The sequence below is a fragment of the Triturus cristatus genome, chromosome 8 (assembly GCF_964204655.1).
Source record: "Triturus cristatus chromosome 8, aTriCri1.1, whole genome shotgun sequence".
Taxonomy (NCBI): Eukaryota; Metazoa; Chordata; class Amphibia; order Caudata; family Salamandridae; genus Triturus; species Triturus cristatus.
Genome location: NC_140591.1, coordinates 718096565 through 718124560, shown reverse-complemented (window position 1 = coordinate 718124560; position 27996 = coordinate 718096565). Strand labels below are relative to the sequence as shown.

Here is a 27996-nt window from a genome sequence, read left to right as displayed (position 1 = left end):
CCACTGAGAGATTACTCATGGGTGATGGGTGTGATTAGAAAAGTGTGTGAGGAGGAACTGGCATCTACACTGAGACCTGTCTCTTTAATGACAGGTGTGTGTAGTAGGGTCTGGGGATGGACTGGCTTTTCTGCTGATAGTACATCACAGATGTGTGTAGTTGGGTTGTGAAAAACGACTGGCATCACAGCTGAGATCTCTCCTCAGTGCTTGTGGTTTCTATAGTGAGCTGTGAAGAGGGACTGATCTATGCTTGATCAGTTTCCTTAGGGATCTTCACCATGGATTAACGGCCTCAGTATTTTTTGGCAATAATGGTGAATGTACAAAGAATTTTGCACTTAGTAAGGGGGTAAGGCAGGGCTGCATACAAGCATCCTTTCTTTTTATCATGTATGTGAATTGGCTTGAGAAGGCTCTTACGATTAAGGTTGTAAATGTCTCAAGAGCCGGTGACAGATTTATCCAGGCTCTTTTATATACAGACAATGCTGTTATAACTGCATGTACATCAAGATCTGTACAGCAGCTTTTAACCCTTTTTGTTGATTTTATGAATAGTTTGGATTGGCGCACCAATTTTAGTAAATCACATGTTATGATCCTGGGACCAAATAACACAAAAAGTGCCAATTTCTTGGCCCAGGGCCATATTCAAAGTAAAGTGGATAACTTTAAATACAAAGGTATCTTATTAGACTCTAAACTTAGTTGGCAACCATTAACTAAAAAGAATACACGTTCCTTTATGGCAGCACGTGCAGGGTTAGTTAATTCTCTTCCCGTTTGGACCAAAAGCCTCTGAAATTATACTGTATATATATATAAAGTCAAATGCATACCAATTGCAACCTTTGGCAGTGAACTATGGAATTATGCGAATATATATTAAGTGGTGATATAGCAGAGAATAAATATCTCAGAGGACTTTTGAGATTGGGACAATATATCTCCACTGAAATTATACATGAAGAATTAGGAATCAGTTACATTATAGATTATATTAGGTTACGAACCCTACTGCTTCGGTGTAGTGTTTGGTTAAAAGAAGATCTATGCCTGAACAGATTAATTATACTTGATTCCATGAATCTAGACAATATATGCAATATACCATGGCTGGTTTACATCAAAGATAATTTTATAAATTTAGGATGACCAGAGTTACTTTCTAATCCATCTAATATAACCAAACAAGATGTGGCCTGGTTAAAGAAAGCTTTTAATGTAAGAATTGTTGCTGAGAGAGAAGTGCTATCACTGACTAAACCATTATTTTGAAAATGTATCAGGGATAAAGCCATACTTACTCTGAGATGCCTATTTACCAGCGCTGTCTTTGAACTTTTTTTAGGCTGGGTCTGTTTCATCAGTTGCTGTATCAGGAGGGTACATGGTATAAGTATACTGATCATCGATATTGTTTCTGTAATTTGGCTTTTCAATGTGATACTTTGTACATCATGATGATATGTCATATGTTTGCACAGCTTCGTCACAAATTTTTAAAACATCTTTTTTTTAATCCTTTGATCATGTCAGGCCACCTTTTTTGTTTTTACCACTTTTAAATTCACTGTTAATTTGTGATAACGTATCAATGTTTCTTATGGGGGTTCATAAAGCGGTATGATGGAGGACACTACCAGTGATATTGTTTGATGTGCAATATATTCATGTACATTTTTTATTTTGATGGATTCTCTTATGTACTTGTATGATTCTATTGTAAAATCGAATTTAAGTCATTTATGAGTATATAAGGACAAGAACAGCGGGGAGCAATGCATCAGTATAATGAAATCCATTCATGTTTTATTCCTTGAAAAATTCAATTCTTTTAATCAGTGATTATTCTTGAGCTGCACATACGAGAAAATTATATAGATGATACGGGTGACATAGCAGACCCTTAATGAGCCCACTTCCAATGATTTTTTTCTGAGGATTTTGGCCTTTTGGTGTTAGTATTGTGGTAGCATTCTGACAATCGATGTATTATGACTGTAGTTGTTTTATATACTTACAATGTGATTTATATCTATCATGTTTATATGTATTTATAATGATTTTGCACTGTGCACCTTTATGGTTTGTTGAACCGAAATAAAGTTGATTGATTGACTGACCTATACACTAACATTCCTCAACAAGCTGACAAGTGGGCATAGTGTCATTTGATTAAGGACTAGCATATACACTGAAACCTCTTACTTAGATGACAAGTTCTTGTACTAGGGCGTGTATGTAGTGGGGTAATGAAAGAGACTGACCTCTCCAGTGAGACTTCTCTCCTGGATGACAATGTGTGTAGTAGAGTACAGAATGGAATTGACCTCTGTGTTGATTGTTGTCTGTTTGATAACAGGTGTTTGTACTGCAGTATGTGTGGGGAGTGGTCTTTCTACTCAGATCTCTCTCTTTATCAGTGATGTGTGAAGCAGGGTGTGGGGAGGGACTGCCCTGTCTACTAAGACTTCTTTTTAGAATGAAAAGTGAGTGCAGTAGTATGAGGGTATAGAGAGGCCTCTCTGCTGACAGATCAGTCTTGGATAACAGCTGTGCTTGGTTGGATGGGGAGAGAGTGCCTTTTAAAATGAGAGGTCTCCTTAGAGTGATGGGTGTATGTAGCAGAGTATGGAGCAAAACTGTCCTCTCTGGTAAGACTCTTTGCCAGAGTTAGAATGTAGATAGTAGGGTGAAGAGACACACTATACTCTCTTCTGAAACTTCTTCCTTGGACAACAAATTTTGTGAAGTAGAGTGTGAATAGATTAGCATCTACACTGAGACTTTTCCTCAAGGTCATTTGTGACTCTAGCAGTGTGTGCATACACACTCACCTCTTCTTTGATGCTTCTCCCCATACTGATAGAAAAAATAGTAGACTACAGAAAGACTGTTCTTTTCTAACACTCCTCTCTCTTTTGACTGCCATATCTCCACAGTACCATGTAGAGAGGCACTGTACTGTTTCCTGACAGTTCTTCAAAGAGTAGCGTGTGTGTAGCAAAGTGTGAACAGGAACTGCCCTCTTTAATAATACTCTTCTGCACACAATGAAGTGTGCTTAGTAGGCTATGACCAGAGACAGGCATATACATAGACACCTCCTGTCAGGATAACGGCAATTCATAGTAAACTGTATACAGGAAGTGAACTCTCTCGTAGTAGAGCTCTCCCCAGGGTGATAACCTTGCATTGTAGTATGTGTGGTGGACAAATGAGCTCTCCGATCATATCTCATTTCAGATCTGCTAGTCCTGATAGATAAAGGAGAACATGTTATGTTATTTCTATTCTGTACATCATATTACTATAATACCATTATTAAATATATTCATTAGTGCACTGATTTTTTAATTCTCATAACTTGCACTCACACTGAACATATCCTAATCTCATATATGACATATATCTATATTAGAATACAAACAGTGTGTACACTGTGAATAAATCACAGTAATGCAGACCATCATTGAACAATGGGAAAAATAAATCTTTAAGATTTCTAAAAAGAAACATACCTGTAAAGTACACCAGATTAGAATGCTAAAGAGAACTTACTGGACATGACTGCCAGTAACTCATTAATGTAACTTTAAACACTAAAATAAGCCTAGCAGTGAACTATTCTAAGATTTTTGTCTCCTGCACATTCATTACTAATATACTTTTTATAGAAACTTCATTTATGACTTTTAAAAAAACTTTCACTCATTAGTTGGTCATTGTCCGTGGTAGGCTACATAACGACGATAAAAATGAACTTTCACATTGTTTGCCTGTCTATATGTAAAGAAAATCATGCCATCTTATATTTTCTAGAACTTTGGTTCCAAAAATATGAAATAAGAGTCAGGAAGTTTCCAGGGTAACCTTTGTTTTAGTGTAAGATACATGTCATTACAGTCAGTCCACCAAGATGATTCTTTTAAGTACATAGTGTGGTGACCAGGGCTGATCAACTCACCCTGGTGGAAAATAATGTAAACAGTAGTGAATGTTTACATGTAAATTTACATCTGACCAGCTTTAACGTTGGTGATATCAGTATTTATTTTACTGCCATCTGCTCTTCACCTTTGTAGCATGAGAATAATATATTTTGAACTGTTTCTCACATCTAATGTATACAACACATCTGCTCTGTAGTCTGGACAGGATTTAATCTGCGCAGCTTTAACAAATGGTTTTTCAAAAGTTGTTGACTTGCACTCTGGTACAGTAAGGTACACAAATCGCTCTGAATCAATGTCTGTTCTGTGTGAATAGGAACAATTAACACATTCATGACTCCAAGAACAGCTTGTTCCAAACAAGTCATTAATTGCAATTTCCTAATTTTCTAGCACATATATCGATACCATTAAAAATGTCTGTGTATCCTGTTGTAAGTTCAAACAGAACTGTGATTTACCATTACAGTGATCAGCAATATCACGTAAAAATGCGGTTGAGGAGCACACTTAGTTTTCAGCTTCTATTGAACTGAATTGAATTGTGAAAGCTTGGCACAAATCTTAGTCTTTGTATTGTTTAATGTTTTTAACCACTGGTTGTAAGTGGCATACAACACTGACTGCTGCATTACAGTAACAGGAAACCCCTGAAATTTCTGAAAATACAAAACCTACCACATTCTACACTTCATCAGTTTTCATCTTTTTAAAATCTTTTTAGGTACTTTACTTACTTTTGAAACGTATGAATAATCTTCAACTTTAGCACTATTGTCACTTCCTATAACTTTCATGCTTTTCAACAATAGGATATAGACCCATATGAGGAGCATACAGCCCTCTCAAATGACTGTATTATATCACATATGATGTGTCAACATTCACTTTGCCCTCATCAAACTGAAGAAGGTGCAATCCTGATAGTGACCTAACCTGTGATAAAGCAATATAAGACATGCCTTCTTTGAAGACATTGTGACATATATTTATCACTGCTGCATCCAAACGTAATCCTTGAGATTTGTGAATGGTGACAGCGTAAGCCAGACATAGAGGAAACTGTTGCCTTCTCATAAAGAGGTCTTTTACCAACAGAAATCCTAGGAGTGCACCTGCCAATTGTTTTGCTCTGTTCCATGTGGTCAAATGTCATCAAAGTATACTCATATTCTGGGTTATTGCGATATGTGATGAAATCTATCACATTCCCCATTGCACCATTGACTGATCCCTCCCTGTTCATGTTGACATTTTGTTGCGTAATTATTCTACAGTTTTTACAGAGCATTGGAGTCTTTCTAAACCAGCAGTATATGAAATTGTTTTCTCTAGTGATTCCATATTATTTAACACTGATTGACAAAGTGCTATTTTTAAACAGAGATGTTCCACTTTATCTTTACTATTAAAATTCACACTCTGTTGTTTTTCCAAATGAAGCATTTCTCAGTTAAACTGGGTGCACTTGTACAATGATGGCATGAGGCACACAGTCTGTTTATGACTTTCAAAGAGATATTGCATTACAGATGTAGATTACTCATTCTGTGGGAACAGAAACCTAACTATGCAAGAAGCAAGAGCTTTTTAGCTTTTTTCTGGCAATTCCTATTCTCATGTCTTGCCATGCCTCACATTAGAAGCTTGTCTCATAGTTTGAGTTAGTTCAGAGTTCTGGCAGTTCAACCATAAGTTAACATTTCCAATACTTTCTAAGGACTTTTTGGTGTTTCCATGAAGCAATTTGTTAAAAACAGGTTGCTCTTTCACAGGACTCAACTGTAGGAGGCCACCAAAAACTAAGACTTACTACCAAAAAGAAATTCATTTTTTAAAAATTTTTTTATTATTGGGTTTTATAAGTATAAAAACAAATACAGTCAACAGTATTCAATTGCATGAGTATGAATGTTAATACAGATCTTTGAATAATGAATACAAGTAGAAGAGTAGCAAGCGTGCTTATCGAGTAAATTAGTCAGAAATAAAGTTAGAAACAATGTTTACATTTGTACATGAAAAGAGTGCTGTTGAGACCATATAAATTGGGGTCTGCTTCACAGACTGGGGCAGAAGGGGTTGTAAGGAATGAGATCGGGGGTACTGCAGGTATTTCTGTCAAAAAGTCGAGATGCATGGGCATTGGTCGTGCGGATAAGGTCTACTGGTGAAGAAGGAAGAGTGGAATGCACTGGTGGCAGGTGGAGACGGAAGAATATTGGTACGGCTACAGCAAATAGAGGATTAGTCGCAAGTCTACTATGGGGGGAAATCATCGTTCCCAGTGTGTTGCAAAAACTGTGAGAGGAAGGTAGCCCATTGAGGGGAAATTGGCAGCTTGCAAAGTGTGCCAACCTCTTCACAGCGAAGTGCGTCTTCTTTAGCTATGCCCCACTTATGGACTGCCCCATACCAGGCAAGTGTTCCTATATTGCTTCTGCTTAACCTAAATCAGCTTTTTCAAACTGACCACAAGGAGCTGAGGTTGGAAGTGCCTGTTCTGGCACACAAAAAATGTCCCTCTACTTCCACATCTTTACAAAAACACATTTTCAAGTTTAAGAAATTAGAAACTCTCTTAAACTTGTCAATGCTTATAACTTCCTGTAAACTTTTCAATATCTTTAGTAGGTATTACACTTACTAGAACCACTAGTGTATTTACATCAAGAGTTTCAATATTCTACTTGATATTCAAAGACAGATATACAACTTCAACTTTTAGACCTTTTTTAATAATTCAGAAGGAGGTAATTTCTTATTTATGGTCTGCATTCAAAAAATTGCTTGGAAGGGATGTAATGCCTGTATGCGAATACTCTCATAGACATTGAAGTTTTCAAGCTCAGTAGGAATGGGAAACACTTCTAACCTATTATGAGCACCTCTTGCAGGCATTTTATTATCATCTAATTTGTCAATACAATATGTACAAATGATCTGGCGTATGCACAAGTCAAGCCGATCTTCAGCTGTTAAGTAAAGAGCAAGTTTAAACCACTGTACTAGATCACTCTCCTGTTTTATCACAAATATCAATGTTTTGTTTATTTGTGCTTTGTAGCATGTTTGCCCTCAACAAACACAAACTTTGCCAGGAATTGCTTCAGATGTGATAGCAAACATTGTTTCATGAGACTATGTGCCTCTCGTTACCTCCACTGTTGAACTATTCCCTCAAACCTAAAACAGGGCCTCCATCCTAGAAATGCCTTCCAATAGCCATTGGTCTGTATTTCATCTAGTACATTCAGTAATAGTATTTGAGGGGGTCAAAACAACTTGGAGCTTTAATAACCCAGATCAGGTCCTATCCACTTCATCGCAGAACTGCGCATCACACCACATACCCGCACCTTGTGGAGAAGGTCTCTGTCAGCTACCCGACACCTCAGGCATTCCGATGAGGAGTCTCATCCCGTATGCCAAGGACTACTTGTAAAGTACACTTGATGTAAGTAATTGAATTAGCTGAGCTTTAAAGTGGGATGTAATCACTATTTTCCATGGAACCATTGGTTGCATTTTCCAATCTGTATCGTCGAGAGAAACTATATCTGCTTTCCATACAGAATGCACAGGGGACCCCACCTTCCCTCAACATCGCCCCGAAAAGCAAGAAATCCTGAGATCCTTTTTAGCTTAAATCATTCATTTGCAGCTCACATCCATGCTGGAATTAGGAGCACTTAATTCCAACTCTTCACACTGAGCAAAATCCTATCACTACAACAAACTGAAGTCTGGCTGGAGCAGTCACGGTCTTTTGTCATTGCTAGCCTGGACTATTATGACATCATTTTGTAGTGGCTCAAGCTCCTCATTGTGTTTAATGGGCTCGTGCACTTCCCTCTTGGAACCATCATCGGTGTAGTACTTTGTCTGTGTTTGAGTTTTGCACCGATTGTTGGTGTTTCACCGTTTGTTAGGGGGCTGCGCTCTTACTGCTCTGCCTGATGGCCCAGCTGAAATAAACATCTCTTCTAACAACTTGTCTCCTGTCATCGGATTACCACATCTTTCTTGGCAACGAGCGCTGGGCAATCGCGAAGAACCCGTGTGCCAAGGTCCGTCCACCTGAACACGCTGTTCGCCGATCTTCATTTCAAGTATTACGCTCAGGACAAAGAGTTGGTCAGCGCTGTCACTTCACGTCTGGAACAGTGGCATAAGTGGACAGAGATCTCAAGAGGCGGAGGGACATTTTCATCGATCTGTCAATTTCATTTTGAGACGCATGGTGGGACCTGCGTTTCAGTGAGCTAAGTGTCACGTTGGTGTTCTGCACGTGATGACGTTGATGCGGTGAGCGTTTTTTATCTTGTCAGTGGAACGCAAGGGAGCATTACAAAGCCTTTGTCAATTTCAGTCTCCAGAAACAGGAGTTCTGTGTGGAGTAGTATTGTGACGTCACATTTTTTAAAATCCTGTGCTGCCCTCTGCTGGGCTTAATACGTCACAAAGGCTATATTGTGGAATTGTTTTACGAACAGTGCATTGGAACTAGTGAATTTACACGTTTTTTTTCACATGTAAGCAGCGATTTGAGCATTTTTTCTTTTTACTCATTTTAATACTCTATTGTACCATTGAGTGGGTATTTTTACTAGAGGCTATTCACACATCTTTACAGCTGTACCTACAAACTTGTTAATAATCAAAAGACTGCAGTTAACATGCAATCGGTCTCACCCCCTCCACCATTTTTAGAAACGCCAGGTGATCCACCAATGAAATGGAAACAGTGGTACGATGGATTTGAAACTTATCTTGATGCAATAGAAGCCATGCGTTTCAGAACGGAAAGGAAGAAATATCTTCTCCTGCACTCCCTAGGCAATGAAGGGAGAGAGATTTTGAAACATCTTCCTCCACCTGTTATTTCAAATGGAGAAGTACTTGATGAATATCAAGAGACATTAAAGAAGTTACAAAACAGGTTCGATGTAAAACCCAGTTTGGTAGTGTTGCGACACAAGTTTTTTTTATGTGTCCAATAGCCGGGGGAGAATGTTGATACATACATCACTGCTTTGAGGAGGTTAGTTTCTGAGTGGCAGTTTGAGAACTTTGCTGATCAATTAGTCCGTGATCAATTCATCTGTCACTGCACGGATAAGATGATAAAACAGAAACTGCTTTCAATGGGAAGTCCAACATTGGAAGAAACCATTAAGTTGGCATAGAAACGTCACAGTTGTCTGCCAAAGAACTTGAACCTAAGGCTAGTAAAAGTGTCTTGGCCGTCAAAGTTAAAGACCCGAAAGATTCTGGTCAGCATGAGAACTCTTGTATCACTTCTGGTGATAAACGCCATCCTTTTTTCAACCAACCTAACATTTGTTTCAGGTGTGGGTACAGAGTCCACATGTATGGTAGCAAGTGTCCTGCAAGATTTGTTACTTGCAGGTTGTGCAACAGACAGGGACACTTTGCGAAGGTTTGCCAAGCTGCTAAAAGTAAACAACCCACTACAGTCAAATGTGTTCAAGATGGTGTGCTCAGCAATGACGATGACTCTATCACTAGAGAGTTGAGACATGGTTGTGGTTGTTCATGATGAAGCGGTCAAGGTAGGCAATCCTGAACTTTGTGTTGACCCCCAAGTTGAAGTCCAATTTGGAGATAAAGTGTTAAAAATGTTGGTGGACTCGGGGGCTCGCATCTCTATGATCACTCAGAGCCTTTTTGATGAGACCTGGTCAAACAGACTTTAGTTGCCATCTGATCGCAAAGCAGTCTCGTATGAAAGCCGTGAAATTGATATCTCTGGTTACATTGAGGACATTATGGAGTTCAGAGGGAGGCAAATTGTGGGAAAATGTATTTAGCTCAAAAAGGATTGAACATTTTAGGGTGGTTCCATCAGGGACTATTTGGAATGGTACTTATGCCTGGTATCAGCGAGCAAGTTCGAGTCGTGCAAGACACTCTGGATGAGGAGAAAATGATTAACAGGTTTCCTCATGTTTTTTCTGGTGAGCTTGGAAAAATTAGTGACTACCAGCACATAATCATTGTAAAAGAAGGCGCAAGACCGGTAAAACACAAGCTCAGAAACGTCCCTTTCAGTATTATACAAGATCTTGAGAAGGAGTTAACTTCCTTGTGTCGGAAGGGGATTATTGAACCAGTGGACTCTTCTCTTTGGCTTTCTCCACTGGTAGTAGCTCGTAAACAGAATGGAGAACTTAGAGTGTGTGTGGATCTCCGCTGCCTAAACAAGGAAATTTGGGTAGATTCACATCCTCTCTCAAATATTAATGAGCTTCTTGTGGGACTGAAGGATGCTAAGGTGTTTTCCAAGCTAGACTTAGCTTCTGCTTATCATCAAGTAGAACTTGCTCCCGAATCCAGACATCTCACTGCATTTGTCTCTCCATTTGGTACTTACCAATATGTTCGCATGCCGTTTGGCCTTGCGTCTGCGGCATTGGTGTCCCAACATCTGATGAATAACATGCTCAAGGGTGTTGATGGGTTGTCTGTTTTTCAGGATGATGATTTGGTTTTTGCTCCTGACAGGTCTACCCATGATACCATCCTCCAAGATGTGTTATCTAAGTTTCAGTCCAATGGTGTAGTTTTGCGCAGAGACAAGTGTGTCTTCTTAACTGAAGAGGTTGAATATTTAGGACATCTCATCACTAAGCAGGGTATTCTTCCAAAGTCTAGCTTAGTTGAGTCCACCGTGAAAGCCAAACAGCCTTCTGACAAGATCACTCTAAAGTCTTTTTTAGGGCTCTATGAGTTTTATTCACGTTTTGTACAAAACTTTGCTACGAAGTTAAGACCCTTTTCTCAAATGCTTATGAAGGGTTTTGGGTTTGAATGGACTCATGAGGGCCAAAAGGTATTTGAGTGGGTCAAAGAGAAACTTGTCTCACCCAGAGTTTTGAAGCATTTTGACCCTGATCTTCCCTGCACTGTGACTTTGGATGCTAGTAATGTTGGTGTGGGTGCTGTGTTGAGTCAAGTCAAGGGTGACCATTAGTTTTGCTTCAAGAGTGCTGTCCCCTGCCGAGAAAAAGTACTCCGTAATTGAAAAAGAACTATTGGCTTGTTGGTGGGCAGTGATGAAGTTTAGAAAATTACATTTGGGGACAAAGGTTTGTCTCCAGACTGATCACAAGCTGTTGATTTTTATTATAAGTGGGAAGAATGTTAGAGGGTTTACACATCGTATTGCTCGCTTATAGTCTAAACTGCTACAATTTGATTTCTCTCCAGAGTACACTCCTGGTAACAAAAATAGTTGTGCGAATTATCTGTCACATTCCTCAGACATTTTTGAAGATCCTAAGGTCATGGGTGAGGATGACAAGGAGGATTATATTGTTGCTGCTGTTGACATTCCACAACTGTGTGCCATCAAGGAGAATGATTGGCGGAGTGCCCTTGCCTAGGATGTTTCATTATTGTATGTTATGAAGCATGTGGAGACAGGTTGGCCTAGGGAGAGAAACTTGAGTTTTGAACTCAAAACTTATGTTCAGGTAGCTAATGAGTTGTCCATAGAAGATGGTTTACTTATGAGATCTGACAAACTCATTCCTACTGTGTGTTTGAGAGCGGGTATCATTGTCCATGCCCATGAAGGACACCTGGGTTCCACCATGACTGAAAAAAGAGTGAGATTCTCTTTCTGGTGGCCCATGATGGACAAAGAGGTTGAGGACGTTGTCAAGTCTTGTGTTGTTTGCTCGAGTTGTGACAAGACTGCTAAGTTGTCCACTCCTCCTCTTTCTCCCATTGAGTTACCTTCTGCACCTTGGGTGAAATTGGGTATTGACATCATTGGTCCTTTCCATGCGCTTGATGCCGCTTGCAAATTTGCTTTGGTTTTGATGGATTACTACACCATGTAGCCTGAAGTCAGGTTTTTGAGGGAGGTTACTTCCACATCCGTTGTTGAATTCCTCCAAGACATTTTTCTGAAAGATGGTTTCCCTGAATTTTTGGTATCTGATAATGGGTCCCAATTTTTAGCGAGTGAAGTGAAAGAATTCCTTGTTACTAGTGGTGTTAAGCATCTCAAAAGTTCACTTTTCCATCCACAGACCAATGGTCTTGTAGAACATATGAACAGGGTCTTGGGAGAATGCATTCAGTGGGCTTTGAATGCATTCAGTGGGCTTTAGCAAACAAGTGTTCTGTTGGTAATGCAGTTAGGAGCATGCTTTGGTTTTATCGCACAACTCCGCACTCTTCTATAGGAGTGTCTCCTTTTGAGTTGTTGCATGGATGCAGAGCTACCACAACCTTTTCTCTGTGCTGGATTAGTAGATGGGTCAAGGGTTGTAATTGGTCAGATGCTTGTGTCAGGAGACGTGTGTGTCTTTCTCAAGAAAAGCAAAAAAGTTATTTTGACAACAGGAAAAGAGTCAAGGTACTTAGGTTGCTTGTCGGTGATAGCGTGCGTGTTAAAAAACCTGTTCACGTGTGGAAGGGTGGACCCAAATTTGGTCCTCCTTTCACTATCACTCAGGTGAAGGGGGATTCTGTTAAACTGGAGACTGGACAGTGGTGGAACAAGTGTTTTTTGATGAAGTCAAGAATTGCTGATGCCTTGCCTGGTGTGTCTAACTCATGTCACCATATTAAGTCTTCAAGTCATCGACAAGTTGTCGTGAGACGTAGTTCTAGGTCTAGGAACATTCCTGCACGTTATAGGACTTAGATTTGCTTGTGTTTTACTTTTCCTTCCACAGGACCATTGTTCCTCATTGACTTTTTGTAGTAAATGTATGTTAACTTTTCTTCTTGAAGGTTTTGGCCCATTATTCCTCATTGACTTTTTGTAGTAAATGTATGTTAACTTTTCTTCTTACAGGTTGTGGATTATTGTGTTTTACTTATGTATTTATTTATTGTAGATTACTGTGTTTCTTTTGTACTTATTTCTTGTAGGTTACTGTATGCTTATTGTGTTTTCTTCTTTTCTCTTTTTTCTTTCATTCTTCTCTCGTTTCTGTTCTTTCTCTTTTGCATTTTTGGGAAAGGCCCATGTAGTGGCTCGAGCTCCTCGTTGTGTTTACAGGCTCGTGCACTTCCCTCTTGGAACCATCATTGGTGTAGAACTCTGTGTTCGAGTTCTGCACCGGTCGTTGGTGTTTCACAGTTTGTTAGGGGGCTGCACTCTTACTGCTCTGCCTGATGGCCCAGTTGAAATAAACATCTCTTCTTACAACTTGTCTCCTGTCGTCGGATTACCACACATTTAAACTGGTCTCCCGAATACTCTAATTGCCAGGATACAAAGGATCAAAACCTGGCTGCTGGGTTATATCTAAGCCTCCACAAAGGTGACCACATCAAAAGTGCACTAAAAACAGTCGGCTGGATGCCATTTGACACCAGGATTAAATTCAAGGTCATCTGCACTGTCCATAAAGAGTACTCAAGCAGATGACCAGGATACCCACAGAAGATGGCACCTCACTTCACTCCTTCCAGAAGTCTTCAAATTGCATCTACACATCTGATCAATTGACAAACTCACAAAAGCACAAACCAAGAAGCCAGGTTTTTTGGAGTCCAAGGAGCAAGAATGTGGAATGGCATCAACCGCAATCTGAGACCTGAACCGAATCAAACGGGCCTACCAGCCGCTACCGCTGCATGTAAGAGCGGTAGGGTCGTGGTGGCGGCTGGGGGGATTTTGAGAGACGACCACAACGGAAAACTAAATAAACAATTCCTTTTCCCTCGTGGTCGTCTATCGTAATCCCCTCCAACCGGCCCCACCACCCCATGGCTCTTACCTGCAACAGCTGCGGCTGGTGCCTACAGTAAACCTTCGAACACTGAACTATTCAGACGTGCTTCAAAAAACTTTTACATAAATAAATACATAAAACTAATAAAATAAGTGTTTATCATGATAGCTAAATCAAAAATGGTGAATTATCGTTCCTTCAGTAGCTCAGGAAATAGGTAGGAATATTTTTAAATTAAACAGGAAAGGAGTATAATTTGCTAGAAACAGCCCTCTAAGGGTCAGATGTATCAAAGGGTTTTACCCATTCTGTGTCTAACAAAAAATGTGTTCCTACATCTGGCCCTAATCCCAATCGGAATATGGTTTCAGATCAATTAACGTGTTCAAGTCACCAGTTAATTGACTTTCTGTTTGGCGAATTTGTCTCCACACGGTTTCTGTTTAAGTGGTGGCAATTTCATACTGGATAAATACGTCATATTCTCCTGATTTGCTTATAAATATAATATTCCCTATCCTCGTGTCGGTAAGAGAGAAGTGTGCACATGCTAAATGCATTATTTTATGCTGAGAATGTGGGGGGCAAGCACGGAAGATATGTTTGTGTACTGTCGTGGGTCACTGTCTGATTCCTGCTGTTGTTGTTACAGGTTACATTCAGGCTTGCAGAGCGCTCATGGTTGCTGCCGTGTGCTTGAGCGGATTCGGGTCCATACTTGCACTGATTGGCATGAAGTGCTCGACGATCGGGGGCTCGGACGGAACAAAGGCGAAAATAACCTGTTCAGCTGGAGCCACACTAGTTATTGGAGGTAACCGCCACCAGTGATAATTAAACAAATGCGTATTTATTTTTTAGCCCGCCTGTGGCCTCCTGAACGTGTGAATCCTATGAACGCAACATCAAACTAAATTTACCTATTTGCTGTTTTGTTCTGACGAGATGAATGATAACTTTGAGAGGCCATTTATTCTTAAACCTGAGATTATTTTAAAGACTACTCTCTATACACTTTGTCGTCTTTTAATTTAAATGTCTGTGTATTTTGGCACCGTGGCCCTAATTAGGATATGAGTGGTAATTGTAGAGCGAAACATGTGCATTCATTTAATGACCGGCCATTTTCCACCCCTCGCTCTTATGAAGATAGTTGCTATGGGCGGAAGGTGAAGTGGTCGCAGTACCGGTGGGTGAAATGGCAATACCGAGTCTCTCCTGGCAATTACTGTAATGTTGTGAGTGGGGCTAATTATCAGGTACAAGGAACACTCTTAGGCAGGAGCGTGGTGCACGTTCTTTATTTAAAAATATATATATATATATCAGGAGCGCCGGAGCGGAGCTCTTTACACCTTGAAATCGGCGCTCTAATGCCGCTGTAGATGGCCGCCGCCGGACGTCCGCTGACGTCACGCGGCGCGCGTCCCAGAAGCTAGACCGCTACACCACATCTCCCCCTTTATAACAACACAATACCTAACACCCCCTTAGAACATATACAGTCTTACTTGATGTCCATGCTGAATTCCCCGAACCTCCGGGGCAGTATGATTCTCCTTCCGCGCCGTGTCCACTTACTGCCTTCACCAACTTTCGGAGTGGGGGCGACACTTCCTGGGCTGGGTGCCTCCTCACTGCTCCCAAGTCCTGCATCTCTCCACTCTTCTAGCTCTGTCCCCTCCTGGGTGTTGGACGCCTGACCACTCATTTCCTCACTCACTCTGTGTCCGGTTCCCACCCGGGGACTTCTTTCTTCTCTTCCCTGGGGGCTATCCCGTTCTGCCTCCGGGCTCCTCCTTGCGCTGGGTGTTCCGGTGTGGTTTGACTCCTCATTTGTCTTCCTCCCGTCCGTAGGGATACATCTCGCCGTACGGTCTTGGGACCATATCTTCCCGTCACTGAGAAGAGCCGACCTTGAATACGGTTCCATCACTTGGAATGGGGGAGTGAACTTACTGCCTCCTTTCTTCTTCTGGATAGGTAGTTTAACTCTTACCCATTCGCCCTTCTCGAGTGCGACCTCTTTGGTGTTATGCTTCCGGTCGTAATGTTCCGTGTACACTGTCTGCGCCCTTTCCAAATTCTTGCGCACCACGGCTGGGGACCAGTGGCTTTGGACCGTGAGGCGTTTCCAGGCCACGTTGTCCTTAGTGAAGGGTTCTCTTCCTCTCAACACTCGGAAAGGACTGTACCCCGTGGTGGTGGGCGTTATCCAATAGGCCCACATCAGCCGCTTCAGCTCCTTCTCCCAGTTGCTACCTTGGCTGATCGGAGCCAGCACCGACCCCATGATCACCCGGTTAAATCTTTCCGCCGCTCCATTTCCTGCGGGGTGGTATATCGGGGTGTGTCATACTGCGATGCCGTTCCTGTCCATGAAGGTTTCCCACTTGCTTGATGTGAATTGCGGGCCATTGTCACTCAGGAACCCTTTGGGGATCCCTTCTCTTATGAAGACATCCGTCAGGAATTCTAGTAGTGTCTCTGTTTCCGCATTGTCCGCTACGTGGACTTCCGGCCACTTGGAGTAGCGATCAACGACCACCGTGATGTATTTCTGGATTTCATTTGCGTCCAGTATTGGGCCCAGGATGTCGATGGAAATCTCTTCCCATGGGTTTTCCGGACATTCATATCGGCCCAGGGGCGGCGGTAACACTTTTTGGGTCTTGTCCGTGTTGCTACATTGCTCGCATTCCCTTACGTGGCGTTCCACGGCCATGTCCATCCCCGGCCACCAGTAGTCTTCTTTAGCCCTCCATTTAGTCTTAACTATTCCTAGATGGCCTTCATGTGTGATGGCTACAATGCGTTGCCTCAACGAGAGCGGTGGGACCACTTTACTGCCTCGTAGCAGGAACCACGGTTTGTCTCCCACGGAAATTCTTCCCTTACTTCCCAATACTGTTTCAACTCTTCCTCCAGCAGTCTTTTGTCTGGCCATCCGTTCGTTACATACGCTTTTATGGCACTCAGTTTCTCATCCTTCCCGTATTCCGTCTCCCATTCTTGGGCACTTATCGCTCTTTCATGATCACCAGTGAATGCTACCTCGTAGTCCTCCCATCCACCTTCATCCTGGACTTCCGAGACTTCTTTAGATGCTGCTCTACTCAAGAAGTCCGCCACCTTGTTCTTGTGTCCTGGTAGATACTCCACATCGTAGACATAGTCCAGTAGCCTGAGCGTCATCTTCGCAATTCGTGGAGTGGCATGTTCATGCCCGCAGGATGTGAGGAACTTCACCAACGGCTTGTGGTCTGTGCGTAACAGGAACCTTCCGCCCCACAGGAATTGTCAGAATCTCTCCATTGCCCACACTGCTGCAAGCATTTCCTTTTCAATGACACTGAATTTACTCTCATTCGGAGCTAGCGCTCGGGACGCGAAACTGATCGTGGTGGTCACCCCATCTGAGGTCCTTTGCGTGAGCACGGCCCCTAGTCCTCGGTTGCTGGCGTCCGTGGTTAGCATGGTTTGTTCGTTTGGGTCGAATCCGTGTATGGGCACAGCCTCACTGATATGTCTTTTCACCTCCTCAAATTCTTGTTGTTGTTCTTCGGTCCATTGGAACGTGGATTTGTCCTTGAGAAGCGACCGTAAATGATGGATCTTGGAGGCGAAGTGTGGTACAAACTTACTATAAAACTCCGCCATCCCTAGGAAAGTTCGGACATCTTCTTTGTTCGTTGGCGTGGGAGCATCCTTGATTGCCGCGACGTTGGACGCTTTAGGTTCGATGCCGTGCTGACTTATCTCATGCCCTAAATACGTGACTTTGTTCATTCCGAACTTACATTTGTCCCATTGGGCAGTGAGTCCGTTCTGCCTTAACACGGTCAAGACTTCCACCAGTTTCCTGTTGTGATCCGCTCTGGAGGTGCCCATCACCAAGATGTCGTCCTGGAAGTATTGGATACCTGTTTTCTTGTGGAACAACCTGTGGATCAGCATTTGGAAAACTGCTGCCGCCGAGGCAAGTCCGAACGGCATCCTCAGGAACTTGTAGCACCCGAACGGCGTAATGAACGACGTCAGATGGTTGCATGATCGATGTAGGGCAATCTGATGGTAGGCGGACGTCAAGTCTATAGTGGAGAAGCACTGCGCCCCTTGGGTCTTGGCTAACATTTCGTTGATCCTGGGAAGTGGGAACTTGTCCACCACGATGTTCTTGTTAAGTTCCCTTAGATCAACACATAGCCTCACCTTCCCATTGGGTTTCTGTGCTACCACTAAGGGGGCCAGCCATTCCGCGTTGTCGATCGCCTCTATCACGCCGTTGTCTTCCAACCTCTGCAACTCTTCCTGTACCGCAGCCCTTGTTCGGAATGGAATGTTGCGTACCTTGTGGGACACCGGTTGAGCTCCCGCTCTGAGATGGATCCTATGTGTAAACTTCGCCATGCGGCCTATGGAGTCTTTGAACACCTCCGGGAATTCTTCCTTCCATCGCTGAGCTTCATAGTCGGGTCCGTCTTCGGTCATGAGGACTTGCGTGTGCCCCCCTGGGTTCAGCTTCATTCCTAAAGCTCCCTGGTCTCTCCAGCCCAATACCGATGGTCCTTTTTCTGCCACATACAATTTTCCATCACATGTTCTGCCCCTAAACTCGAAAGATAGCGGACAATATCCCACCATTGGTATGGGCTCTCCCGTGAACGTTACGGGATGAATGTCGGTGGGTCTCAAGTGATACTTCGTACTTGTAGCGAAATCTTCCTCCCATATCTTCCGTTGTATAATCGTGTAGGGTGATCCCATTCCGCTACCATGGTGACTCTTATGCCGCCGATCATCATTTCGCACTTTGGCTTCTTGTCTGTTGAGCTCTCTATGCCCAGTAATTGTTCTTCCACTATCAGGATCTCGTCGTCCTCTTCTTCATTCTCTTCTTCGTCCTCTTTGCGTGTCCCTTGTGCCACGTACTTTACATCCTGTCTCGGGGTCTTCCTTCTGCACACCTTTTCATAGTGGCCTATTAGCCCGCAATACGCGCATTTGGCGCCAAATGCCGGGCATCCCTTGTCACTGGCGGTGTGTGTGCCGCTGCCACACCTGTAGCAGGCGTTCCTGCTCCACTGCCGTTGCCCTTGTGGTCTTGTTGCCCTGGCATTGAACCTTTTGTAGTTCCGCATCCCTTGCTGCACCGCCGGTTGCTTGCTGTCCACGGTCTTCCGGTCTTCTACCTTGCACACCGCTTGCTCTGGGTGGCCTTCGCGTTTGGCCGCTTCCGCACACCTCCTGGTCAATTCAGCCTTCTTTACTAAGGCTACGACTGTCTTCAACGGTGCGTCGCCGTTCGTCCACAGTTTCTCTTGAATGGAGGTATTCACCGTATGCATGATGATTTGGTCCCTTATTAGATCTTCTTGTAAGGTTCCGAATTTGCACGTAAGAGCCAATTTCTGTAAGGCTGCCGCGTATTCATCGACCGATTCCCCTTTATTTTGTTTCCTATGGTAGAAGTTATACCGGTCTATTGCTGTGCATACCACCGGGCGGTAATGGGCGTCCAGGTCCTCTATTGCGTGTCGGAACACATCATCGTCCGCTGCTGGTCTATCCTCCTTCACCAGGTCTTGGTACACTCTTTGCCCCGCTGGGCCCAAATGATGGAGGAGAATTTTCTTCCGCCGCAAACTCGCGAACGGAGCCTCGCCCTCTTCTTCCAGAGCTGAGAGGTAGTTTAAGAAATACCTTTTCCAGTCCTCCCAGTCCTCCCACGGCATCTCGGGCTCCCTTGCTTTTGCCAAGAAGGGCACTGGGTTTGTCAGCGAGAAGGTCTGAGAGGTCATCTTCTCACCGCCGCTGGCGCCCCTTCCTCTAGGTGTGGAATTGTCTGGTGTCTCCTCCTCTTGGGTGTCCGTGCCCCTCTCGTCGTCTTCTTGGCTGGATTCCCCACTCTCCGTGGGACTTCCGCTGACCTCCTCCAGGGTGCTGTACACCTCTCTGCTCGGGGATTACAGCACGCACCTGCTTCTCCCCCCTGGGGGCGTAGGAACGGTTGCCACGGGCCCTCCTCGCCGGCGACAGGAGCCTGGTGTGTCTGGCACGCAGTGTACTGCACTCGTTGCTGTTGGCGCCTTCCCCGCGTCTCTGCCGCGCTCCCGATGTTGTGCACGTGGTGTCTCCTGCTGGGTACACTGCTCCCCACGTGGTCTGGGTCCAGAGTGTCTGCCACCCCTTCACCACCTCGTCGCCATTGTAATGTTGTGAGTGGGGCTTATTATCAGGTACAAGGATCACTCTTAGGCAGGAGCGTGGTGCACGTTCTTTATTTAAATATATATATATATATATATCGGGAGCGCTGGAGCGGAGCTCTTTACACCTTGAAATCGGCGCTCTAATGCCGCTGTAGATGGCCGCCGCCGGACGTCCGCTGACGTCACGCGGCGCGCGTCCCAGAAGCTAGACCGCTACACCACAATTACATTTACAGAAATGTGTCCGGCACCTTTTTTTTTGCTAGACTTAGGTTGCAGGAAAAATGTGTATTTATGTCTTCTTTGTTGTTTTTGCCGCAAAAAGAAATTTTTGTATTATTTATGTTTTTTGTTATTTTTGCTGCAAAATCAATAAAAAAAGAAGTTAAAAAAAAGAAAGGATGGTTCCACCATTTAATCCGTCTTCTGGTAGAGCAAAGGGGCGCCTGGCTGCCCCTATTTCTCTCAGTCTTTCTTGGATAAGTGTGAAGACCCTTTGCGCTACTCCTTAGCATAAATTATTGTTATTGCCTGTCTGTCATAGCGTTTACAGATTTACTGATTATCATTTTTTATCATAATATTTTCCATTATCATTGCAGTGCTGCAGTTGATATGTTAGATGAATTCATTTCAAATCTGTTTATCAATAACCAATTGTATTTTAAGATCTGGGCAGGGGATTTTAATTGCCCATTATGTACGTTAAGTGGGACACCAGCGGGTGGGATGGAGTATACTGAAGGGCAGTGTAGGACTAGGTCCTTTTTGGCTAAAGTCCCTAAACCTTTGGCTTTCCAACTAGAGCTTTTTCTGACATAGTGTTGCCAACTTAGATGCTTTGGACACTTTGCCACTGCTAAACAGTGACAAAGTGTAAGTGTTCCCTGTCTAAAGTATTGGTAATTGGTTGTCTATGATTGGTATGTTTGCCTTACTAAGTGAAGCCCCTAGTAAAGTGCACTGTGTGTGCCAGGGCTGGTAATGCAATTGCTACTAGACGGCCTGCAGCACTATTTGTGCCACCGACACAAGTAGCCTTAAAAAGGGAACTCAGTCCTGCCATTGCCGGGCCTGCATGCACATTCACTTGCCAGACCTTACCCTTCCCTTTCTGTGTACATCAGACACCCCTATGGCAGGTCTAGGGTACCCCCTGGACAGGGTGCAGTGCATGTGAAAGGTAGGACATGCACTAAGGTGTGTGTCATGTCCTGACAGTAAAATAATCTCCATTTTGTTTTTCACCGCTGAAAGGCCATCTTGCCCATAGGATAGAATGGGAAGGGTGTGTAATATGTTTTCCAGCCTGTCTTCCTAAAAGCTTAAGATGGAAAGGTGAAGTTTAGTATGCCTGAACTCACAATGTAATAACACATCTTTTTATGTAGGTGGTTTTTGCATTGTGTGCACAGAAGCTACTCTTTTAGAAGTGGCTCAGTTTTGTGCTCTAACATTTCTTTCTGTGTGTCTCTGCCTGGCTGTGGAGTGACTGTCTGAATTTGAAAGCGATAGGATCTGGGCAATGTCTTGACCCAGGGGATGAGGGGAGACAGCAACAGGCTGACCTGCATCTGGAGTGTAGGGGGAGGAGAAGCCGTTAGAGGTGGAGAGGCCTTGGTTGCTGCTATAAAACAATTGGCTCATCTCCTGCTGAGTGACTGAGAATCCAGACCCCCACTAATCAAAGTAAGAAAGGTGTCAGTGGCAGGGAGGCACCCAGAACTGGTTTGAACAAGGGTCTGTGCCCCCTGAAGCACAAAGACTTCAAGTCCATTGAGGGGTATAACTATGAGAGCTGAAGCCCCTGTACTTTGGAGAATGGCTTGATCAAGTGTGAACAAGATTGGAGCTACTTCGTGGTCAAGAGGACCTTTGCCAAGGAAAAAACAACTGAAGAGACTGAAGGACAGGACTGACCCTTGCTGTGTGATCTGGGGCTGGCCTGCAGTTTGCTGTTTCAAACAAGGAAAGGCTAAAGGGACTTTGCTGTGTGCTGTGTACCCCTGCTTGAAGAACTTTGCTGTGTGCTGTGTCCTGAAATAACTATCCCCAAGGGCCTGAGGTGAGCTGGCTCCCTGTTTGGAAACAGGGGTACATAAAAGTTTCCAGGAGAGTCTCAGCTGCACTGTGGGAGCGTGCCTGTTACAGTCTGAGACCCTCGTAAGAACTGCCTGTGATCATGGGCTCCTGGTGTCCAAGTGAGTCTCAGTGACGCTGTCTGCGTGTGCATTGGGCAGCACTGAGACCTTCAAGATGATCGGCCTGTGCTCAGGGGCACCTGGAATCCAAGCAAGGATCAGCGACGCTGTGTGCATGTGCTTTGTGCAACCTGAACCCCGTTGTTAGGATTGTCCAGTGATTGTGTGCACCGGAATCCAAGTGAGTCTCATCGACGTTGTGAGCGTGTGCGTTGGGCACTGTGAGACCTTCGTGAGGATTTGCCTTTTTATCGTGTGCACCGGAATCCAAGTGAGTCTCATCGACACTGTGAGCATGTGCATTGTGCACTGTGAGACCTTTGTGAGGATTTGCCTTGTTATCGTGTGCACTGGAATCCACGAGAGTCTCATCGCCGCTGTGTGCGGGTGCGTTGTGCTCCGGGAGACTTTCGTGAGGATTCACTGTGTTGTTGTGTGCACCGGAGTAAAGTGAGCCTCAGCGAAGCTGTGCGTGTGATCTTTGTGCATTCTGAGACCTGTGTGTGGAGTGCCCAGTGATCGTGCACCCGGAGTGAAGGAAGACTCAGCGATGCTGTGTGCGTGTGCTTTGTGGCAGCCTGAGATCTTCGTAAAGTGGAGTGGACCGAACCGGCAGTCTCGGAGGAGCTGTGTTGCCGGCCCGAGCTGCCGTTGCCATTTCACAAAGCTGCTTGGAGGTCCCGCCGCCGGACAAGCAGAGGAGAGTGGGTTCGCGCCCCCCAGGTAACGTGTGTCGACTCCTGGGGTGGGGCGCGGGCTCGGAGAGAGACACTCTCGGCCTCTCTTTCGTGCTGGCAGCTCCTATTGCGTCCCATATTACCAAAGGGAGTGGCAGTACAGGGGCCGGAGTGCGAAGCTGCACTTTGGAATTACATCGTACTGTGTTGGGGGCAACTGTGAGAGGCAGACTGAAGGTCAGAAGAGGAGGCAGAGAGCGCCTAAGGCCTGGTGATCGGGGCCTGAGTCTACTACGTAGTGTTCCATTTCTGAGAGCGGAGTACTTGACTGACGTATTACCCATTGCAACATTTCTCTATAACGAACTACTTGATTGTCGTATGATGCATTGCCTTGTTGCTGCATAACGAACTACCTGATTAGCATATTGCGCATTGCATTATTCTTGCATAACGGATTACCTGATTAGTGTATATGCATTGCTTCATTATTGCAGAAAGACATATCTGGTGGTTGGATTACGCATTGCATTGTTTTACCTTGCAAAGTGCCTGATTGTTGCATTACGCATTGCATTCTTTTCATTGCAGAGTGTCTGATTGCTGCGTTATGCATTACAGTATTTTTACATTACAAAATTACCTGATTCTAGCATTGCTAACTGTATGACGACATGTGATTAGGAGTACAGGAGAATGTTTAGAAGTGCTCATTGACATCGCCAGAACTTACAAGGGCTGGCTGGCCTAACAACCGGCCAGGAGAAATATGTCACAACCTCATATGGGTTTTATATCGTGTGGTCTTATCGTATATCTTTTTACATGAAGTTTATACTTGTTTTATAAAACATGTGTGGAGTTTATTTGTGGTGTCATCATTGGATTATTGTGAGCGCGGTTGCAAATACTTTACACATTTGCCTTGAAGATAAGCCTGGCTGCTCGTGCCAAGCTACCGAGGGGGTGAACGGGGCTATCTAAGAAGGTGACCATCCTTTCCCTGACGTTGGAACGCAGGTCCCTATTTGGCCTAAGGTACCTACCTCAGCCAACCAGGGATCCCGGGTCAAACAGGCATGAGAACACTCACTTCAAGAATTCTCCCTATGCAAATGTGCTTGATAAGTTGATCCTTAATATTGAGTTGATGTTTACAAAGGACATTGATGTGGCAACTTTTAATGAACACCCAACTTACACGGCAGAGGGCAAATGCACCATTATTGATTTCATATTGTTGTAAAAGAGTTTATTTTTAATAGCTAAGTTTAATATAATACCACATTGTATTAGTGACCATAATCCCCTGACATTCTCTTTGAACTTATTATCATAAATAAGGAGTGACACTACAGATGTAGGTGCAATTATTTTCTCAGAAAATCAGAGCTTGAGAATGAAATGGGATATAGTGTATGCGACTAAGTTCACTAAAAATCTGCTTATTGAAAATACAGAATTAGTAAACAAGTGTTTGTCCACTAATGTCCCTGCTGGCACTATAAGAAACAGTTTTGCCATCCTATGCCGTTCTATTTCCCTATGTTTAACTTTAAAAACTAGGGCAAATAAACCCATTCTTTTTGGGTGGTTTAATGCAGCCTGTTCTGACCGCATAAACAACTTATGATAGCTGAAAATAGCTTTCCGAGAAACAAGAGTGAGTTACAGTTCGTAAGACCTATAAGGCAGTGTTGAATCCAGGAAAGCTGAACTTATAAAATCAGCTTGGGCCGACTTACTTTTCAGGAAAGTAGTGAACCGTCCCATATTTGCTGAAAGGCCGATTGCCTAATTACTACTGACACATGGGTTAGCTATATTTTCAAGGTTTTTAAACCTGACAGTACTCTTCAAAGTAATTCAGGATGTGGGGTTAATTTTACATTAGATAGCGAGGTTGCTATTTAGTTAAGCCATTCTATGGGGTAAATGAAGTAACACAAACTATTGATAAGAGTAAAAGAGAGGTGCTTTGGGCCAGGACGGTGTACCTATGTATATTTTTAAAGACAATATCGGTCTCAGGGTGCCTCTGCTCGCTAATGTGATTAGAGCTGTAATTACAGAACCAATAATTCCCACCTGGAAAGAAGTAACCATTGTACCCATCTATAAAAAGGGCGACAGGAATTTCCCAGCCTGTTATCACCCAATATCTAATTTGGACTCTGTAGTGTCATGTGAGTTAGCAATGGCGGAACTCTTTTGGCTCCTCATGGACTCTGTAGACCTGTAACATAATTGTGATAGGATGTTGAAGTGAATGCAGGTTTAGAATATTGAGTTCACGGTTACACGTTGTTGAATAAAGACATGCAAAACTAATCTCCATGTGTGGCGTAGTGATTGGCAAGCGCTGGGGCTGGTGAGGTCTCTCCGGACTCCACAGTCAAAAGTTTGAGCCGTGCACTCCTCTCAAGGCAGGAGGACTGGGCAGAAACCAATCATTTTCTGTCATATTTGCAATATTGTTTCAGACCAGGTATGGGAACGGCAGAACAATGCCTAAACTTGTCTGTCCTCGTTGGAAAATACCTCCATGTTAAGAAATGAGCATTGCATTTAGCATTCATGGATCTTTGGAGCGTGTTTGATACTGTTAGCCACTGAAAATCATGGTTACATTTGGAAAATTTGGGGGTCGAAGACCCATTGATTAGTTTATTGCGCCACCTGCATTGGGCATAATCCCTGCCAAACTCACTGAGATGGGACTTCATCCTCCAACTTTCCCGGCAGTCACGTGGGGGCAATTAGTGCCTTAGTGCTACTTCTTCGTCAGAGGCATCCCACATGCCGGAGCCTGTTTCCCTGCCTGCAAGCTGGCTGGCATGATCGCTGCCATACTCACTGAAGCTGGACTTCATCCCCCAGCTTTCCAGGCAGTCATGTTCTTCGTCAGAGGTGTCCTGCAGTGCAGGATGCGTGCAGGTCATGCCCAGATGAGTGCCCGGGCCAGACCCGGTTCAAGAGCGGGCCCGTCTGCACCCATCCACAGCCAGACAAAATGAGGCTAGACATTCCCTCTTCATTTTATCTATGGGGCCCGCACTATGGTACTGTGTTATTGCTGTTATCTGTCTGTGAGTGACTGTATTGTCCCTGTCCTGCTGCATTATGGTTAAACAAAAGGCTCACACCCCTGCAAAGACTGGCAATACTACTCTGGATGGTTACATTAGGAAAGCAGTGGGTGCCCTAAACCGAGTAATAGAGAGCATAGAACGACGCCTATCTGCCACCGTAGCCTCAACCCCTGGTACCTTATTGCCTCCCAAAACAATGATACAGCTTCCAAATAAGGTCTCATCCTCAATATCTGAACCTCCAAAAGCCTCTTTAGATGTTACTCACAGATCTGTTGACCATGACCATGGGCAGGATAGTAGCCAACTTACAGCATCTCCCCCCGACAGAGCTGCCGACCTAGCACCACCACCCCCAGTTAAGAGGAAATGATGCCAGAGGGCAAAAAAGGGCTCCCTCTATATGTCTATCAACCTGCTACTGATCTTGCCCCTAGCCCTGTACTTACTAAGATGCTCCCTCAGAGGCCTTGGCTACCTTCCAGGAGAAACTCCTTGAAAGTGTTTGGGGTTTGGTGCAAAGCTTGTTTCTGCCTATCACCAAGCGTTTGGGAACAATTGAAGAACTTTTTCTCAGTTTAAGGGACTCCCACACCGACGTTCCAGATGCTCAGCTATCCCAGCCTCTTCTTGCATGAGGACATGAACAGCTGGTTGCCTCTGCCCACGATAATGGATTAACCCCACCCACAAGATATGTCACCAGCAGCAATACTCATAGTGGTGCCCTCATGCTACCCCATTTTAGCCATATCCATCATGGCTTCAGATAGAACTCTATGGGTGGTTTACCGCCAACAGCTAAGACATAAAGCCTTATTACAAGTTCCAGAACCCATGGTGGCGGTCCGGACACTGCCACACTGCAGGCCCACCCGCTGTGTCATGAGTGTGGCAGTTGGACCGCCACAGGATCACTGCTACTGCCAGGGATCAAGAATCCCACAGTGGTCACGCAGTGGTCAGGCATAGTAATATACTGGTGATGCAGCTGCGGCACTGCCAGGTATACTAGGAGTTGCCAAACCACCACCCTTTCTATGGTGGTGAGCCCATCATGAAAAGGATGGCTGTGTGGCAACTAAGGGGGAAATATCAGGGCCCCCTACCACTACTGGACCTGGAGCTGCATGCGGGGGGCACATGCAATGCCCCCCTGAATTTGCACCTCTATTTCCTGCATGGTATAGCATGTATTCCAAACCATGCAGGAAGGTGCTGTCGGCGCTCTGACAGCGGCTGTCTGCATGTTAGGCTCCTCTATGACCACTGTCAGACTGACACAGGACCACCTGACAGAACAGGATTGAAGTCCTAATCTGGCGGAAGGCAGCACCACAGCTTTGGCAGTCCTACAGAGGATGGTGCATTGCAGCATCCGTTGTACGACTGCCAAAGTCGTCATAAGGTCCATTGTCCATGGCTAGTATTCACCAGCCTCAGTCATCTTCCTCACTGAATCAGACGTCTATGTCGCCACTTGACTGTCCAGAGTGAAACGGTATTGAGGATATTTGCAACCCAGTAACTAGTACACCAACTTGTTGCCCTTATGTGGCAGTTTTGGTCAATGTCCCCCTTTGACTCCTGTAATAGGGAAAACAAGGGTATCCCAATATGTGAACCTGGGGTGGCAAGCTGCTTAGGGAAAACAGTAGTTCTGGTGTGGCCTAAAGGTCCATTCAGAAGTGACCCTGTGTGGGGCACTATGATTGAAATTTAAGAAGTTAATTTCTTAAAAGGGAGCGGAAAGTAATATACAGAGGGACATGTAGGTCAGTTTATGACAGATGTTTATTTCAAAATAATAGTATTCAGGTGCTCACACAATAAGTGACAATAAACGTGACGTGAAAAGTGAGGGTGGTATTAAAATAAAGACATCGCAATGACAACAGTATTATGAACTCCTTAGAAAATGTTTACAGAGTGAAAGGAGTACATGTTGTAGGGGGTCGATGGCGTTTCGAACTCAATTATTTGAGTTCATCATCAGGACATACATAGGTGAGCAGGCTGAATTGAGTTATTAGGTCACCTCGCACTCAGCGCAGGCAATCTCAGCAGAAGGACGCATCCGGCTCTCAGCCTCCAGGCCTTCATTAATTGCCCTGGTCTCTTAAAAATAATTAT

General features: G+C 44.1%; 1 protein-coding gene across 2 annotated transcripts in view; it reads left to right on the top strand.

The window, feature by feature from the left end:
• Nucleotides 1-27996, top strand: part of CLDN10 (claudin 10) — a 410839-nt gene that overhangs the window by 197967 nt on the left and 184876 nt on the right. For both annotated transcript variants that reach the window (XM_085620448.1, XM_085620447.1), the window contains exon 2: nt 14334-14495. In XM_085620448.1, coding sequence (XP_085476574.1) covers nt 14334-14495 — 162 coding nt within the window. The remainder of the gene's footprint in view (nt 1-14333; nt 14496-27996) is intronic.